Source organism: Cherax quadricarinatus, chromosome 47 (genome assembly GCF_038502225.1).
Source record: "Cherax quadricarinatus isolate ZL_2023a chromosome 47, ASM3850222v1, whole genome shotgun sequence".
NCBI classification, from domain to species: Eukaryota; Metazoa; Arthropoda; class Malacostraca; order Decapoda; family Parastacidae; genus Cherax; species Cherax quadricarinatus.
The window spans coordinates 6852223-6871505 of record NC_091338.1 but is presented as its reverse complement, the minus strand read 5'-3'; the positions used below and the strand labels follow the sequence as shown (position 1 = coordinate 6871505).

Genomic DNA, 19283 nt, shown 5'->3' with positions numbered 1-19283 from the left:
AAGCTCATAGAGCAGGGAGAGAGAGGACCCAGTAGCAATCAGTGAAGAGGCAGGGCCAGGAGCTATGAATAGACCCCTGCAACTACAATTAGGCGAGTACAAATAGGCGAGTGTACACACACATGTGCGCTTTCTCTCTCTCTCTCTCTCTCTCTCTCTCTCTGGAGAGTGAAGTAGAGGCAGAATCCATACATAGCTTTAAGAAGAGGTACAATAAGGCTTTTGGAGCAGTGAGTGGGCCTAGTACCCACCAGCGAAGAGGTGGGGCCAGGAGCTGCAAATCAACCCCTGCAACCACAAGTAGGTGGGTACATAGAAGCAAGTATACACACAGACAGGAGAGAAGGGAGGATATGGAAATGACAAGTTTTGTGGTGGCACTCTAGCATTGTGTTTAAGACCGTATTGTCAGGTGAAGCTTCGCTTACAGTAAGGGTTCATAGGTTTTAATTAGAGTTTAAAGCATTTAGATCTGAAGGTGAGAATAGTATAAAAACCCTTACCAATCCGAGTGTCAAAGCACTCCCCTTAAAGTATATTCAAGTGTTCAAAACTCCAGTCCTGCTGAAAGCCATGTCCAGTCAAAACCACAATACGTATGAAAACTTCTTAACCCTATTGAGGTATTCATGGGTGTAGATCATGAAATAGACTTGTGATAAGATTCCCATTCATTTCAATAATTGATACTTTATTTTTTTTTTTAACACATCAGCCATTTCCCACCGAGGCAGGGTGACCCAAAAAGAAAGAAAAAAACTTTGATCATCATTCAACACTTGCTCCATCACTCATACATAACCACTGTCTTTACAGAAGTGATCAGATACGACATTTTTGATGTCCCTCCAAACTGCCAAATATCCTAAGCCCCTCCTTTAAAATGCAGGCATTGTACTTCCCATTTCCATGGGTTTCCCTGAATCACTTGACAAAATATTACCCTGCTCACATTCCCACGGCTCATCAGGTCCCAAAAACTATTCGTCTCCATTCACTCCTATCTAACATGCTCACGCATGCTTGCTGGAAGTCCAAGCCCCCCTCCCTCCAACCTTTTCAGGGATGACCCCTACCCTGTCTTCCTTCCCCGACAGATTTATATGCTCTCCAAGTCATTCTACTTTGTTCCATTCTCTCTAAATGACTAAACCACCTCAACAGCCCCTCCTCAGTCCTCTGATTAATACTTTTAGTAACTCCACACCTAATTTCCACACTACGAATTCTCTGCATAATATTTACACTATACATTGCCCTTAGACATGTTATCTCCACTGTCTCCAGCCTGTCACTGGGCACAGGATACCCAGGTATAATGGATGAAGACAATTTCTAGTAGTACATCTCTAGGGTAAAGATTTCTGAAAGTGGGTGAAAGTCACATACCCTGCAACTTATCTAATTAAAAAATAAAATTAATTTTTACAGATATTTTCAGATGTAGGCACTTCAAAATGTAAAATTTAATTTTTTTCATAATTTCTTTTAATTAAAATTCTTTCTATCCTTTGCCAAGTAACGACGCACTAATTTATTTTGATTAAATGCTAATGCTCTTTGAAATGCAGCATTCATGCCACTTTCTGTATTAAAGAATTTTTAAACACACTAAATTATATATGTCATCTCTATTAAGTTTAATTACTAAAGGCCACTTTTTGTTACACAGAACACTGAAATTAAGATTTTTCCATAATAAATTCCACTGTTTGAAATAATTCTACTTGGAGAGTTATCCACAAGTATGTAATAATTACCACTGACACAAGTCTTATTATTCCGTTCATGGGGTATCACTAAACCCTTACGGGTTGTACAGTCTGTGAAATCGGGGTATTCTGGTTAGTTCAAGAATTACCAAATACAGTGGACCCCCGGTTAACGATATTTTTTCACTCGAGAAGTATGTTCAGGTGCCAGTACTGACCGAATTTGTTCCCATAAGGAATATTGTGAAGTAGATTAGTCCATTTCAAACCCCCAAACATACACGTACAAACGCACTTACATAAATACACTTACATAATTGGTCGCATTCGGAGGTGATCATTATGCGGGGGTCCACTGTACTTATATTAAATTATTTTAGTTTTTTTTTTTTTTTTTTTTTTTTCCAAGTCGGCCGTCTCCCACCGAGGCAGGGTGACCCAAAAAAGAAAGAAAATCCCCAAAAAGAAAATACTTTCATCATCATTCAACACTTTCACCACACTCACACATTATCACTGCTTTTGCAGAGGTGCTCAGAATACAACAGCTTAGAAGCATATACGTATAAAGATACACAACATATCATATTGTCAAACCCATATAGTTCATACACTGCCAGAAAGGATAATAGTTGTAATTCTTTAGATTATACAGTGCATATTATTTTCTTTGATTATTATGACACATAAGGGCTTAGCCCTTTCTAAGTGAATACAATAACAATAATATGATAATATAATTATAATAAGTGGGAGATAATTAGATTATGATACACTTCTGGAAAACAACAGTTGAATAAATGTTGGTGAATATGTTTTCTTCTTTGGGTCACACTGCTTGGTGGGATATGGCCACTAAGTTGAAAACCAATAATAATAATAATCAGATTCGTATAAATATGAAGGTACCTGTTGAGTAGAAAACAAAGGAGGATTTAGCTATTTGTGTTGAAGCAAATAAAAATATATCATGGCTGATGGCAAGGTTTCGAGGAAGACTGCAAACCGACTTTATATACAAGGGTGTAAATGGGAGTCACACAACTGAGGATTTAAGTCAGCGGCAATGAGGGAGGCGAGGTAACAGTGTCTGGGATTTTTATTATACAATATTGACGTGGAAGCATCGATGCACCTTCCTGGAAGGAAACAGTCTTGGAGTAGAGTAAACTGTAAGGCTTAAGACAAGGGGGTAAGAGATCTATTCTGGAGTGTCAAGTCTTACAATGTGAGGGGTCTGGCAAGGTCAAACGAGGGAAGTGTGTCAAAATACGTCTGCAAAGGGATTATACAGAGGGTGGGGAACAAAGGAGAGATTGCTGGATTACTGGACTCAGCTAGGGAAGAAAGTCATGTTGAATTTACAAACGGAAGGAAGGAAGTTGTAAAATTTACTGAGAGCTTTTCCCCCCATGGAAAGTCTCTTGATGCTGGTGAGAGAGACTTGATCCAAGGCATTCAACCTGGCCTCCATTTTTTCGAATCAGATCTGATTGCCTCCCATTTCCATAGGCACTGTATGATCTCTATGGGTTTATCACTCTCACCATTAATATAATAATAATAATTATTATTATTATATTACAATAAAAAATATTAACTCACAAGCTAAAATTGTCCCTCAGAAATTAAAATCTCACTTAACAAGTACAGAAAGTTAAGATGACACAGTAATTAAAGCACTACTCTTGACGTAACTCTCGTGTGTGTGTGTGTGTGTGTGTGTGTGTGTACTCTGCTATTTGTGCTCGCCTATTTGTGGCTGCAGGTGTCGTTATAGCTCCTGGCCCCACCTCTTCACTGACCACTACTGGGTCCTCCTCCTCCCTGCTCCATGAGCTTTATCATGCCTCATCTTAAAACTATGTACGGTTCCTGCCTCCACTACATCACTTGCCAGACTATTCCACTTCCTAACAACTCTGTGGCTGAAGAAATACTTCCTAACATCCCTTTGACTCATGTAAGTCTTCAACTTCCAATTGTGGCCCCTTGTTTCTGTGTCCCATCCCTGGAACATCTTGTCTGCCCACCTTATCTATTGCACGCAGTATTTTGTATCTCGTATCATGTCAACCCTGACCCTCCTGTCCTCCAGTGCCGTCAGGCCAATTTCCCTTAACCTTTCTTCATAGGACATTCCCCATAGCTCTGGAGCCAGCCTTGTTACAAACCTTTGCACTTTATCTAATTTCTTGATGTGCTTGACTAGGTGTGGGTTCCAAACTGGTGCTGCATACTCCAGTATGGGCCTAACGTACATAGTGTATAGTGTCTTGAACCATTCCTTACTGATGTATCGGAACATTATTCTCAGGTGTGTGTGTGTGTGTGTGTGTTTGTATTTGTGGTCTGCTCAGATTTATAATACAAATAAATCAGTATAGTACTACTAAACAAAGCAACTTAAGTCACTCCGTCTGACTTTTTTGGGTTATCCTAGGTTCTCTACACACATGCTGCTATGTAAATGTATTTGTGTATACCTGAATAAACTTACTTACTAGATGGGTACCTCCAAAAAAAGACTACCTGTAGTGGTTGAAATATCATTCTTCCTCTGTGATTTACTTGAGATACTGAGAATGCCCCTTCTAAACATCATCAAACTTTAAACACTGGTATACAATAATATTTGCACTCGTATCTCGAGTTGTGTCTTAACATTCGTAGGGAGAAGCGAGTGGTGGTGATGGTTGTTAATATGGGAAATTATCTGATATATAGAAGAAGGTTTGAATTGTTACTGGGCTGTATAGGTGCCAATTTACCAATTTTATACATGAAAATAGTGAAGCAGTTGTCTTGCAGTAACTTGAATACCTGTTTTGATATGCCATAAACTTTCAACATCAGCATAACCTACTGTGAGGAAGGCTTAGACTGTGTATTTGCCAGTTGCATTTTTAAATTTATGTAATATTTTCCATAAGATGCCTTGATGATTATTATTACATTCATGGGAACATTAAAACCATAAGGTGTTAAACAACACCTTGGAAAATAGGAGATAGTGATACCCCAAGTTTTGGCCATAATTTGTACCCTAAGGCTGTTCGAGTGCCGTTACCAAAAGAATTTGTTCCCATAAGGAACAATGTAAATTAGATTAGTACGTTTCAGACCCCCAAAAATACACTTACAAAATTGTTATTATTATTATAATCATGGGGGAGTGCTAAACTACACTTACAAAAGCACTTAAAATAATACACTTGCATAATTGTTCGAGTTGGGAGCTGTACGAAACTTGGGGTACCACTGTATTCAGGTTATGTGGATTTCAGCAGGAAGATGGGTACCATGTGCATCTTGCTATCAGCAGACAAAAAATTGTGCCTCCTTCATTCCTAGCATTTCATATAAAATGATTAAATGTACATAAAAATATGCACAAACATACCCTTCCTGCATAAGTCAACATTATTTTCAGCATAGATTATTCTTGAGAAAAATTTCAGGTTATGCATTCCTGACAAAAAAGGGTCAAATACTACACCAAAATAAGTTTATTACATATATATTTAGTGTACAGAACTATATTCTTTACTAACACAATAAATATTACTAATTTACTCCAATATAACAAATTTAAACTTTATCACCATAAAGAGAATAACAATTTTATCTTGTTTTTAAAAAGTCATTGAAATTCTGAACTGATGTTTTAGCAATAGTAGTACAGAATTCTACATCATCACTAGACACTAAAGCAGATGGAGATACATAATTTGGCTTGAGTGGATCATACTGATCTCGTCCAATAAGCTTCAGATAATCATGGCGCTGCTTTATCCTGAAGTCTCTTGACATAAGAATTTGTGGAAACTGGACGATCTGGGAATGTGACAAACCAATTTGGTTATGGGCAATCTCAAACCTTCTTAGCAGAGATACACCATCTGAAAGTTGATACATATATTTAATTTTAATTCTAATGATCTACAGAACAGCAACACTATTGGAAAAAGGATCTTAAAAAATTCTATGTTCTATAGATAAAGAATACAGAAAAATATTAAGAAATGAATGAGAAGCAAAAATATACAATGAGAAAGAATGAACTCTGTGAATAGCAAGTAGGATCAAATGACTTGCTACAGGACTCAAATGATGTAAAAGAAGAGTGGGAGAGAAAGGGAAAATCTAAAGTACAGTATCACTAAAAATATGATTTGTAAATGAAAAGACATTTACTCTAAATAATATGTATAATAAAAAATGCATTAATGAAATATACATAGAAATATTAAACATAAAATGTGCTTTATAAATTATGCAAATGCATATGAAAAAAGGAGGATTAACCACAGAAATTAATATATGGAGTAACTGTTCCCATTCTCAACTAGGTGCAGTAATGGCAAATGCTGCAAGAATGTATGAAACAACAATGAATTCTTGCTTAGTAATTGTATGATTGACACAAGGCAAAGGGCTGAAATGAAACTTTGAATTTTAGAATATATACTATACACTGAACATGAAAGAGAGAGTAGACAAGCAGCAATTGAAAACTATATTTAGACAATGTTTTGCCTGCACAGCAGTCTGTCAGACAATAAAAACCTTCTTGTACAGGCAAAGCATCGCCTATATATAGTTTTCAATTGCTGCTTGTCTCTTCAACAACTACAACTTGTTGGTTTTTCCATACTATCAACCATTACGAAAGAGAATTTTAGAGAAGCACAAGTGTATCCAAGACTGTCTTTGTGCAGTAATTTCCTTGAAAAAATCTCCAAGATCAAATTCAGCTTTACACTGAAGTAAAAAGGATATGTTCCGCTCTTACTTCCCCAATAACTAGTCCATATGCATGTAAACAATTCATATCTGTACAGAATATTTTACTCATCTGAGAAAAGGTGAAAATTCACACACACAGTAGACACTGTGTGGATCAAGACTGAGGAGAGATGTATGTTGTAGAATTTAATCATCACACTATTATTAAATTCATGGGGAAACACTGAACCCTCAGCAGTTTTATGGAGCCTAGGAAATGAGAGGCAAGAATATATATTAATAGGAAAGCATTAAACACAAAGCATATGAGGAATAGGATAGAATTAGGATTGATACAAGAGAAAGGAAGCTCTAGAGGACACACATGCAGAGGGCACGGAGAGAGAGAAACAAGAATACTTGATGTACATGTCCCTCGCTTGGCTACAGGCTTTTCTTTTTCCATTTATCAGAAGCTTATGCACAGTTACATGTACATTCATTACTTTTCTTACCACGCTCCCTCTGTCAAGAAAAATGTACTTATTTCTCTGTTTCTCCATGCCCTCTGCAAAGGAAGCTCTAATTCTCCATATCAAGAGCCAATGATTGCAGTTAAGGCACCCCCTCTTAAAAGGAAGCATGATAGAGAATTATAACAGGTACATGAAGTAGGTTGGTAGACAGCAACCACCCAGGGAGGTACTACCGTTCTGCCAAGTGAGTGTAAAACAAAAGCCTGTAATTGTTTTACATGATGGTAGGATTGCTGGTGTCTTTTGTCTGTCTCATAAATATGCAAGATTACAGGTACGTCTTGCTACTTCTACTTACACTTGGGTCACACTACACATTTATACACACTCATCCGAGTTTTCTCTGGTTTTATCTTAGTTCTTGTTCTAATTACTTTTCCTTTTATATCCATGGGGAAGTGGAATAAGAATCTTTCCTCTGTAAGCCATGCGTGTTGTAAAAGTCAATTAAAATGTCGGGAACAATGGGCTAGTAACCCCTTTTCCTGTAATTACTAAAAAGAATAAGAAGAAAATTGTCAAAGTGGGAAGTCTGAATGTGCGTGGATGTTGTGTGAATGATAAGAAAGAGATGATTGTAGATGTTATGGATGAGAAGAAGCTGGATGTCCTGGCTTTAAGTGAAACAAAGCTGAAGGGGGTGGGTGAGTTTCAGTGGAGAGGAATAAATGGGATTAGGTCAGGGGTTTCTAATAGAGTTAGAGCTAAAGAAGGAGTAGCAATAATGATGAAGGATAAGCTATGGCAGGAAAAGAGGGACTATAAATGTATTAATTCAAGGATTATGTGGAGTAAAATAAAGGTTGGATGTGAGAAGTGGGTTATAGTAAGCATATATGCACCTGGGGAAGAGAGAAGTGTAGAGGAGAGAGAGAGATTTTGGGAAACGTTGAGTGAATGCGTGGGGAGTTTTGAACCAAGTGTGAGTACTCGTGGGTAAAAATGTTGTGGAGGGAGTAGTAGGTAAATTTGGGGTGCCAGGGGTAAATGAAAATAGGGAGCCTTTAATTGAGCTATGTGTAGAAAGAGGTTTGGTAATAAGTAATACATATTTTATGAAAAAGAGGATAAATAAATATACAAGGTATGATGTAGCACGTAATGAAAGTAGTTTGTTAGATTATGTATTGGTGGATAAAAGGTTGATGGGTAGGCTCCAGGATGTACACGTTTATAGAGGGGCAACTGATATATCGGATCATTATCTAGTTGTAGCTACAGTTAGAGTAAGAGGTAGATGGGATAAGAGGAAAATGGCAACAAGTAAGAGGGAGGTGAAAGTGTATAAACTAAGGGAGGAGGAAGTTCGGGTGAAATATAAGCAACTACAGTGGACCCCCGCATACCGTTGGCATCACATAACGTTAAATCCGCATACCGATACATTTTATCACTAAGATTTTGCCTCGCATACCGCTAAAAAAACCCACTCAACGCTATTCGTCCGAGATGCGTCTAATGTGCGGCCTGAGCCAGCCTCACATGTTCCGCCGGTGGCATTGTTTACCAGCCAGCCTCCACGGTAACATCCAAGCATACAATCGGAACATTTCGTATTATTACAGTGTTTTTGGTGATTTTATCTGCAAAATAAGTGACCATGGGCCCCAAGAAAGCTAGTGCCAACCCTACAGGAATAAGGGTGAGAATTACTATAGAGATGAAGAAAGAGATCATTGCTAAGTATGAAAGTGGAGTGTGTGTCTCCGAGCTGGCCAGGTTGTATAGTAAACCCCAATCAACCATCGCTACTATTGTGTCCAACAAAACGGCAATCAAGGAAGCTGTTCTTGCCAAAGGTTCAACTGTGTTTTCGAAACAGAGATCGCAAGTGATGGAAGATGTTGAGAGACTCTTATTGGTATGGATAAATGAAAAACAGATAGCAGGAGATAGCATCTCTCAAGTGATCATAAGTGAAAAGGCTAAGAAGCTGCATGAGGATTTAATTAAAAAAATGCCTGCAACTAGTGATGTGAGTGAATTTAAGACCAGCAAAGGTTGGTTTGAGAGATTTAAGAAGCGTAGTGGCATACATAGTGTGATAAGGCATGGTGAGGCTGCCAGTTCGGACCACAAAGCAGCTGAAAAATATGTGCAGGAATTCAAGGAGTACATAGACAGTGAAGGACTGAAACCTGAACAAGTGTTTAATTGTGATGAAACAGGCCTGTTTTGGAAGAAAATGCCAAGCAGGACCTACATTACTCAGGAGGAAAACCACTCCCAGGACATTAGCCTATGAAAGACAGGCTTACTCTGTTGATGTGTTCCAATGCTAGTGGTGATTGCAAAGTGAAGCCTTTATTAGTGTATCACTCAAACTCCCAGAGCGTTCAGGCAAAAGAATATCCTCAAGGCTAATTTGTGTGTGCTGTGGAGGGCAAACAGTAAGGCATGGGTCACTAGGGACTTTTTCTATAACTGGTTACACCAAGCATTTGCCCCCAATGTGAAAGATTACCTAAGTGAAAAGAAATTAGACCTTAAGTGCCTCCTAGTGTTAGACAATGCCCCTGGTCATCCTACAGACGTGGCAGAGCGACTTTGTGGGGACATGAGCTTCATTAAGGTGAAGTTTTTGCCTCCTAATACCACTCCTCTCCTGCAGCCCATGGACCAGTAGGTTATTGCAAACTTCAAAAATCTGTACACAAAAGCTCTGAAAGGTGCTTTGTAGTGACCTCAGAAACTCAATTGACTCTAAGAGAGTTTTGGAGAGATCACTTTAATATCCTCAATTGTGTAAACCTTATAGGTAAGGCTTGGGAGGGAGCGACTAAGAGGACCTTGAACTCTGCTTGGAAGAAACTGTGGCCAGAATGTGTAGACCAAAGGGATTTTGAAGGGTTTGAGGCTAACCCTGGGAATCCTATGCCAGTTGAGGAATCCATTGTGGCATTGGGAAAGTCCTTGGGGTTGGAGGTTAGTGGGGATGATGTGGAAGAGTTGGTGGAGGAGGACAATGAAGAACTAACCACTGATGAGCTGCTAGATCAACTTCAACAGAAAGAGGCCAGACCTGAGGAAACTACTTCGGAGGAGGGGAGAGAGAAATTGAAGAAGTTGCCTACTTCAAAGATTAAGGAAATGTGTGGAATGTGGCTTAAAGTGCAAACCTTTTTTGATGACAATCACCCTAACACAGCTATTGCAAGCCGTGCTGGTGACTATTACACTGACACTGTTGTGAAACACTTTAGGAAAGTCATAAAGGAACGAGAGGTACAGGCCACTATGGACAGGTATGTTGTGCGACAGAAGTCCAGTGACTCTGAAGCTGGTCCTAGTGCCATTAAAAGAAGGGAAGTAACTCCAAAAAAGGACTTGACACCTCAAGTCTTAATGGAAGGGGATTCCCCTTCTAAACACTAAGACTCTCTCCTCCTCCCATCCCATCAATCATCACCAGATCTGTGCATGCCTTTTTCAGTTTGTGTGTATTAAAATTAATATTTCATGTGGTAAAATTTTTTTTTTCATACTTTGGGGTGTCTTGCACGGATTAATTTGATTTCCATTATTTCTTATGGGGAAAATTCATTCGCATAACGATAATTTCGCATAACAATGAGCTCTCAGGAACGGATTAACCCTTTGAGGGTCGACAGGCCCTCTCCGAAACTCGTTCTCAGGGTCGGCCAAATTTAAAAAAAAAAAAAAATTATTTTCTCTTATGAAAAGATAGAGAATCTTTTTCCGATCATAAAGACACCAAAAGTTTGAAATTTGATAGAAAACTTATGGAATTATGCTCTCGCAAAGTTAGCGGTCTCGGCGATGTTTACGCATCGGCGATTTTGCCCACTTTGAGCCCCATTTTCGGCCAATTTCACTGTACTAGTCGACAAAAAACATGAATATTTCGCTAGAACTCCATTTTTTCTATCGAATGGGTGCAAGAAACCACTCATTTATGAAATTCAACTATCCAGTACAGTGGTCAGAATTTAGCAATTTTGCCAATTTCACACAAATTTCAAAAGATGCCAATTTCCGAATAGGGTCCAGAATAAACAAGAAAGACATTCCTAGCACTAAAATGACATTTCCTCTAGTCATTAGCAACGTCTCAAGGCCCCTCTTATATTCTTTTGCTTTCCACTTTGAATTTTTATTTTCACAAAAAATATAAGATTTACTGTTATGCAGACTACTGCATTAGTGTAAAAAATGGTATAAATATTATTGGTGCACTTGTGAAAGAATATTAGACTCACAAGTTGACGTGTATTGCACGCTTGGCACGATTTGTGTACTTTTGAAGTTTGGTAAAAATCGAACATTTCTGCTACTTTGAGCTCAATTTCAAGGCACTTTTCTTTGTAAAACCAGTCAAAATCATCTCAATTTCTGTAATATGTCTTCCATTCTATAAAATGAGACCAAGAAAACTAGAATACAACAATAAATACCATACGAAAATACACTGCAAAGTCGCTGATTTATTAAAAAAAAATGGTCAAAGTTTTTTTTTCTCATTATGCACTGTGTGCTGCAGGATTTTTTTTAGACTGTGCACACTGACCACATAGACCCATTCTTTCATATGAAGGCCTACCAGCTTTCTCCCACTAGATTTGAGGCCGCTAGAATTTATGAGTACTAGTACGTCAAAAACCCCTAAGCGTAAGACGTACTAGTACGACGAAAACCCTCAAAGGGTTAATATCGTTATGCAGGGGTCCACTGTATTGGCAGAAAGGTGGGCTACTGCAAGTATGAGTACTGGGAGGGTTGAAGAGGGATGGAATAGTTTTAAAAATGCAGTATTAGAATGTGGGGCAGAAGTTTGTGGTTATAGGAGGGTGGGTGCAGGAGGAAAGAGGAGTGACTGGTGGAATGATGAAGTAAAGGGTGTGATAAAAGAGAAAAAGTTAGCTTATGAGAGGTATTTACAAAGCAGAAGTGTTATAAGAAGAGCAGAGTATATGGAGAGTAAAAGAAAAGTGAAGAGAGTGGTGAGAGTGCAAAAGGAGAGCGGATGATAGTGGGAGAGGTACTGTCAAGAAATTTTAATGAAAATAAGAAAAAATTTTGGAGTGAGTTACACAAGTTAAGAAAACCTAGTGAACAAATGGATTTGTCAGTTAAAAACAGATTAGGGGAGTTAGTAGATGGGGATATGGAGGTTTTGGGTAGATGGCGAGAATATTTTGAGGAACTTTTAATGTCGACGAAGAAAGGGAGGCGGTAATTTCATGCACTGGCCAGGGAGGTATACCATCTTTTAGGAGTGAAGAAGAGCAGGATGTGAGTGTGGGGGAGGTGCGTGAGGCATTAAGTAGAATGAAAGGGGGTAAAGCAGCTGGAACTGACGGGATCATGACAGAAATGTTAAAAGCAGGGGGGGATATAGTGTCGGAATGATGGTATTTTTGTTTAATAAATGTATGAAAGAGGGGAAGGTACCTAGGGATTGGCAGAGAGCGTGTATAGTCCCTTTATATAAAGGGAAGGGGGACAAAAGAGATAGTAAACTTATTCCTCTATAATTTTTACAGAGTATACCAGGATAAGTGCATGGTAGGGTTATTAATGAAAGAATTAGAGGTAAGACAGAACGTAGAATTGCGGATAAGCAAGGAGGTTTTAGAGTGGGTAGGGGATGTGTAGATCAAGTGTTTACATTGAAGCATATATGTGAGCAGTATTTAGATAAAGGTAGGGAAGTTTTTATTGCATTTATGGATTTAGAAAATGCATATGATAGAGTGGATAGGGAAGCATTGTGGCAGATGTTGCAAGTATATGGAATAGGTGGTAAGTTAATAAATGCTGTAAAGAGTTTTTATGAGGATAGTGAGGCTCAGGTTAGGGTGTGTAGAAGAGAGGGGGACTATTTCCCAGTAAAAGTAGGTCTTAGACAGGGATGTGTAATGTCACCATGGTTGTTATATATATTTATAGATAGGGTTGTAAAAGAAGTAAATGATAGGGTGTTTGGGAGAGGGGTGGGATTAAATTATGGGGAATTAAATACAAAATGGGAAGTGACAGTTACTTTTTGCTGATGATACTGTGCTTATGGGAGATTCTAAAGAAAAATTGCAAAGGTTAGTGGACGAATTTGGGTGTGTGTGTAAAGGTAGAAAGTTGAAAGTGAATATAGAAAAGAGTAAGATGATGAGAGTATCAAATGATTTAGATAAAGAAAAATTGGATATCAAATTGGGGAGGAGGAGTATGGAAGAAGTGAATGTTTTCAGATATTTGGGAGTTGATGTGTCAGAGGATGGATTTATGGAGGATGAGGTTAATCATAGAATTGATGAAGAAAAAAAGGCGAGTGCTGCATTGAGGTATATGTGGAGGCAAAAAATGTTATCTATGGAGGCAAAGAAGGGAATGTATGAAAGTATAGTAATACCAACACTCTTATATGGGTGTGAAGCTTGGGTTGTAAATGCTGCAGCGAGGAGGCGGTTGGAGGCAGTGGAGATGTCCTGTCTAAGGGCAAAATGTGGTGTAAATATTATGCAGAAAATTCGGAGTGTGGAAATTAGGAGAAGGTGTGGAGTTAATAAAAGTATTAGTCAGAGGGCTGAAGAGGGGTTGTTGAGGTGGTTTGGTCATTTAGAGAGAACGGATCAAAGTAGAATGACATGGAGAGCATATATATCTGTAGGGGAAGGAAGGCGGGGTAGGGGTCGTCCTTGAAAAGGTTGGAGGTAGGGGGTAAAGGAGGTGTTGTGGGCGAGGGGTTTGGACTTCCAGCAAGCGTGCGTGAGCGTGTTCAATGGGAGTGAATGGAGACGAATGGTATTTGAGACCTGATGAGCTGTTGGAGTGTGAGCAGGATAATATTTAGTGAAGGGATTCAGGGAAACTGGTTACTTTATATAACCGGACCTGAGTCCTGGAAATGGGAAGTACAATGCCTGTACTCTAAAGGAGGGGTTTGAGATATTGGCAGTTTGGAGGGATATATTGTGTATTTTTATATGTATATACTTCTAAACTGTTGTATTCTGGGCACCTCTGCAAAAACAGTGATTATATATGAGTGAGGTGAAAGTGTTGAATGATGATGGAAGTATTTTCTTTTTGGGGATTTTCTTTCTTTTTGGGTCACCCTGCCTCGGTGGGAGACGGCCGACTTGTTGGAAAAAAAGAAAATGAAGGATATGGTGATAAAATAAACAGTGATAACATGTTGTCACTATTAAGATGTTATATAAGAATAGGAGTGACAGAATGCACCTGACAACCCAGTAAGGTTCCTATGTGCACACTGTGCTCAGTAGCAACATCCCTCGCCTCTGACATCTGGGCATTGTTTGCTAATGATTGAGGTCATTTGTGGCTTCCAGAATGCAGCTTAACCTAGGTGTCAGAAAAAGTACAATAGCTGAAGGTGGTGGAAACCATGGGTTCTGTGTAGCCACTAACACAGAAATGTGTCTTTCATTGGGGGTTCAGATGTACTGCTGGAGGACCCACTTGGAATGGCACCACCAGAACCCATAAAAGAGGCAGCTGTTAATCAGAGGAATCAAGATTGATACAGTCTGGATACAAGAACACTGGAAGTATGAAGGGCAATGAGGTATCTACTTAATGATCATGCCAAAATAGTATAAAAGAGGATCACCACATGTGACAGTAAAGCCCACACAGGAATGAAGTATGCTATGGAAATGTCACTCTCAAGGGCAAGAAAAAACTGCTGCTGCATGCAAGTACAAGAACCAGACCTGGCAAAAGCAGATTAGGACACAAACTTAATCATATACAACAGATCACTAAGCAAGTACTACATGTAAATGACACACAACCGACAGACCCAAGAAGATGAGCCATTAATGTGCAAACCCAGTTCAAGGATAACATAATACTTAATGCAAACTGTAGCTTTGTAAGCCAGCCAAGCTCAAGGATAACTACAAAATCATGTATGTATATGTGAACTGCAGATCAGGAAACCCAATATGCTGTTTAAAATATGATATGAAAAACTAAAAAAATGGCTAATTCGCATGTGGAATTTTCAAACATGCAGAGAATGCAGTATCTATCTCTTTAAAATATGTTAACCACAATTTATATAAATATATATTTAGGTCACCCTGCCTTGGTGGGATATAACCAATTCATTGAAAAAAAAAATTATGGGTAAACTGTAAATACTGTTTCCTAAAATTACTTACTTGCCCTCCATATTTTTGGTTGAGACAGTAGCAGGCTCTTCATCTCTGATGGGCTAAATCCCATTTCCTCTTCAATAGCAAAAGATGTACGCTGAAAAAACAGACACATGCTGTACTTTAAATATTTCTATTGCATCATCTTACAAACATTTCATTCAGTCAGAGGAAGAGAAGGTAAGCACCAATTCCTTTTGTGGAACACTTGGGTATCTTCATTGCCAAAACATTTTGCCTGCACAGAAGGTTTCTCAAGTTGAATTCAGAGACGGTGGAAGAAGTGGAGATTTTTAGGTTTTCATACCCTCATCCTTAATAGAAGTGGAGAGGTAACTGAGGTGTTTTATCCCTCGGCCATAATAAAAACTGCTCATTTCCATGGCAGTGCTCACTATGAGCGCCTGTACAATGTACAGTATGATCTTGAGTGAAGTGCTGTTGTTGGCTCTTGATTGGTTTTAGGGCCACCATCTTATTTCTAAGACTGAGGGACTGAACGCCACAAACATTACATCTTCACTTATTCATGGCTCAGGAACTGAACACCTAAAAATGTCCAGTTCTTCAACAGTTTCTAGTATATTAGTCACCTCATTATTTGACTGAGAAATCCTACTGCACAGGCAAAAAAGTTTCAACAATGAATATGACCAAGTGTTGCACGTCTTATTTATTTATCAGTGCTGAATACCATTCATATAATGATACTCGAATTCATTCATCAGCATCAAGGCACCCAATTTAAAAAATGGACCAGAGTTGCAGAACAGAATTACTTGAAAACTTTATGAGCATAATCAGCCAATAACACTAAGTAAAGAGTGATGTAATCAGCAAAATTGGCCAATAACTTTAAAATTATCCATCGGCAAAGACAAGTTATAATGGCTATAGAGGCCTATGGGAAACTAGCAGAAACAGTCTGGTTGATCAGAGTCAACAAGGAATTCTGACTTAAGCTGGAAGGTGGATGTAGATGTATCAACATTAATACAGTCATACATGTACTTGATATGTGCAAAACATAATGTGAAAAATCCTGAGAATTTCATATTTACCTTAATACTGAATAAGTTCATGGTGATGAGTTTTGGCTGCTTAGTTGCCAGTAGCCTTACTTCAGCACCAGTCAAATGAAAAGTTCGTTGAAAATATCCTAGACGGTTGTCTATTCTAACAGTACTGAAAACCAAAATGAAAGTACATATTTAAATAAAATTAATTTGAATATCATAATAGTACCAGCTAAACAGTAACAGTTAAAAATGCGAGATGAAATAGATTTTAAAAGGTGTACTGCAAATTATGTAAAGACCTGCCCTAAATATATGGCATGCTAGTGGCTTTCTTTTGTTTTTAACTATTTTATTACATTTAAACTATATTTTGTATACTGCAAAAAGAAATGAAGTTGTTTGGGTTGAATTCTCAGGGAAGGCAAGATGACCAAGTCTTCCAACACCTGCTCTCCCTGTTACCTAGCAAAAAACAGATACCTAAGAGTGAGTTGACTGCTCACTAGCCTTAAATTATTACTATGCTCTTTCTAGAAAATTCACTAATTGTTTCTCATGTGCACATCCAGTGTACACAGTTATAATTTATACTGTATTACAAATGTTCGAGAACTGATGATTATTATTATAATTTTATGAGCAATTTAAGCATTTTTCATTAGCCAGTGTTAAATATTAGAAACTCAAACACACTGAATAAGGAAGTTGTAAGATTAACCCTTACTATCTTTTAAAGTGTCTTACCTAAAGAGTAACCAATTGGGATTCTTGGATATGATACGAGTAATCTGATCCGGAGAGAAGTTCATAGAATGGAGATAATCCAGTCGGACTTGGAGATTCTCTAAATTTTCTTTGAAAATTAGTGGATTAACAGTGAGCCACTTGCCAAGATCATCTGCTTCAACACCCACATCATGCAAAAACCTGAAGGCAAATATTGCTATTTAAATTGATAAATGTATATGATTGGTAATGTTATAGTGATAGCCTTAAAACATACAAAAATGTTTGGGTACTTGTGCAAACATTAAATCTGAATAATTTTATTATACATGTATTTGAATGCACTGCAAGACATGGTAAAATTCCAATGCAATTTACACAGACTTTGCAAAAGTATGACCATGATGTGATGGCACACAATATGAATGTACAGTATGAAGAATAACTGGAAAATTATTATTATCAAAGAAAGCACTAAAGTGACAAGGGTCAGTAACTGGAAAAAATGGGCAGACAGATCATCTTTCTAATAAATCAGACCCAAAGAATAATAGCAGCAAAATAAAATCAGAGACTTTCACTAACAAAAGCTCTATGCAATACTTCGAGGCATTTACTTGCCCCAAAACTTTCTCGTATGTAATGTACAGAGACAAAAAATCACAGCAAAAATTCACTAACGAGCTAAAAACTTGTAAGGAATAAATACAGTAGACCGTCATTTAACACGGTAGTTACATTCCTGAAAATGCCGTGTTAGGTAAAACCTTGTTAGATGAACTGAAGAACTTATGGGAAAAATAGGGATACATTATTGAGATACCCAAAAAAGCCAAACAACTTTTTTTTTAGGCCTCCACATCTTACAAAAATACAAGTGAATATGTAATTGTAGTTCATTGTTGTGATGTATTATGTTGTTTTTACTGCTTAAGACTACAAACGTAACAGAAATAGTATTTCTTATCTTAAATTGTGGGTGCTGGTGTTTGTGGATGACTGTGAAGAGAGTGGAGAGTTATGCTGTGGTCCTACTGGGCTGAGGTGGATGGTAGAGGTTATGGTACTGAAGTCGATGGTTGTACTGGAGTGTCTAACTTTGTCATTCAGTCAAGTAAGTTATTAAGTCAAGTCACATAAACTTATGTTTACCTCTTTTTATGTGTAGAAAGTAACACTTCATTAAGGCCACAGGTTCTCTTGTCTAGTATCTTTGTTTTCTTCATTAATTCTAAGACTTAAATGCTTATTCCTTTTCTTGCCACTTTCAGCAACACTGGTATGCCTACTGGGTGTCATGATTGCTTGGCAGATACAAGATATAGTAATTAAAAGATCAAAACAATTCACAAACACAGCTAGCTTGTAGCAGAGAAGGACTGGACACGTCTGAAGTACGTGAGGTGATGTCAGGGAGGGGGGGGGATGGTGGGAGGTCTGCCCCGTTGATCCACAATAAGGCAGCCATTTAAGGAAAAGGGAATATTTTTTTTCCTTCCTGCAAACTGAACCTTGTTAAACTAATTTTATGATGTGTTACATTAAACTGTGCCGCAATTCTTGAATCGTGCTATGCCCGAATCGTGCCAAATAAACTCGTGCTAAATGACGGTCAACTGTAGTACAATGATTCCCTCTGTAACAATGTTCTTCATAATTCAGTGATTAACATGATTTGCTTATAATTTCAGACCATAAGATCAAATCATACCATCAAACTTCTCTTATCCTAAACTGATTGTTTACCTTCATTCTATAAAGCAAATTTGTGAAACTATGTTCTACAGAAAAAGGTGTTTAGAAGAGTATGTTTGGTTTAAAATTTTGATAATTTGTACATTTCCACACAATCAAACATAAATTCTGTTACATATATTTATATGCATATTGCAGCTAAAATCTCAAATATGTCAAACTCTGAGAGCAGATGGACAATCACTGCAGTAATGATTGGCATCCAGTGACTGCTTACACAGTGTCAGTGTGGTCAGCACTAAACTTGATATTATGAAGCTGACTATACACTCTAAAACAGTTAAATCATCCATGACTAAAAGCAATGTGTTTTGCAGGTTTTCCATCCTACTCACACACACTATTTTAAAGTGCAATAGGGTGATGAAATCAGAAATGGAATGATAACAGAAGAGAAAGCCATCTTACAGTGAATTCCTATGAGAAAACTTTTGGGGAGTGAGGTTGCTATAAATACCAGTGATATTAAGTATACTAAGAAAGGGGGGGAAATATTTTGCCTGTGACAGCACAACTGGCCACTTCTCAGCAAAAGACATAAGTAGGGGGCAAAAAGCAATTTCAAAGTGATGGAAGTGAAGTACATAGTTGAAGGCATGATAGGAGAGGGGCAAACTATACTGTATTTTAGGTTAAAAAAAAACAGTGGAACCAAATTTGGAA

General features: G+C 38.0%; 3 protein-coding genes across 4 annotated transcripts in view; 2 read left to right on the top strand and 1 right to left on the bottom strand.

The window, feature by feature from the left end:
- LOC128696583 (sialin-like) overlaps positions 1-19283 on the top strand; it is a 152205-nt gene that overhangs the window by 49809 nt on the left and 83113 nt on the right. The gene's annotated exons all lie outside the window — the stretch shown is intronic.
- LOC128696528 (F-box only protein 21-like) overlaps positions 1-19283 on the top strand; it is a 444502-nt gene that overhangs the window by 403980 nt on the left and 21239 nt on the right. The gene's annotated exons all lie outside the window — the stretch shown is intronic.
- Positions 3213-19283, bottom strand: part of mTerf3 (mitochondrial transcription termination factor 3) — a 29080-nt gene continuing 13009 nt past the window's right edge. The window contains exons 4-7 of the mRNA XM_070094667.1: positions 16884-17066; positions 16182-16305; positions 15127-15217; positions 3213-5614 (exon numbers count right to left, since the gene is read on the bottom strand). Coding sequence (XP_069950768.1) covers positions 5337-5614; positions 15127-15217; positions 16182-16305; positions 16884-17066 — 676 coding nt within the window. The 3' untranslated portion in view covers positions 3213-5336. The remainder of the gene's footprint in view (positions 5615-15126; positions 15218-16181; positions 16306-16883; positions 17067-19283) is intronic.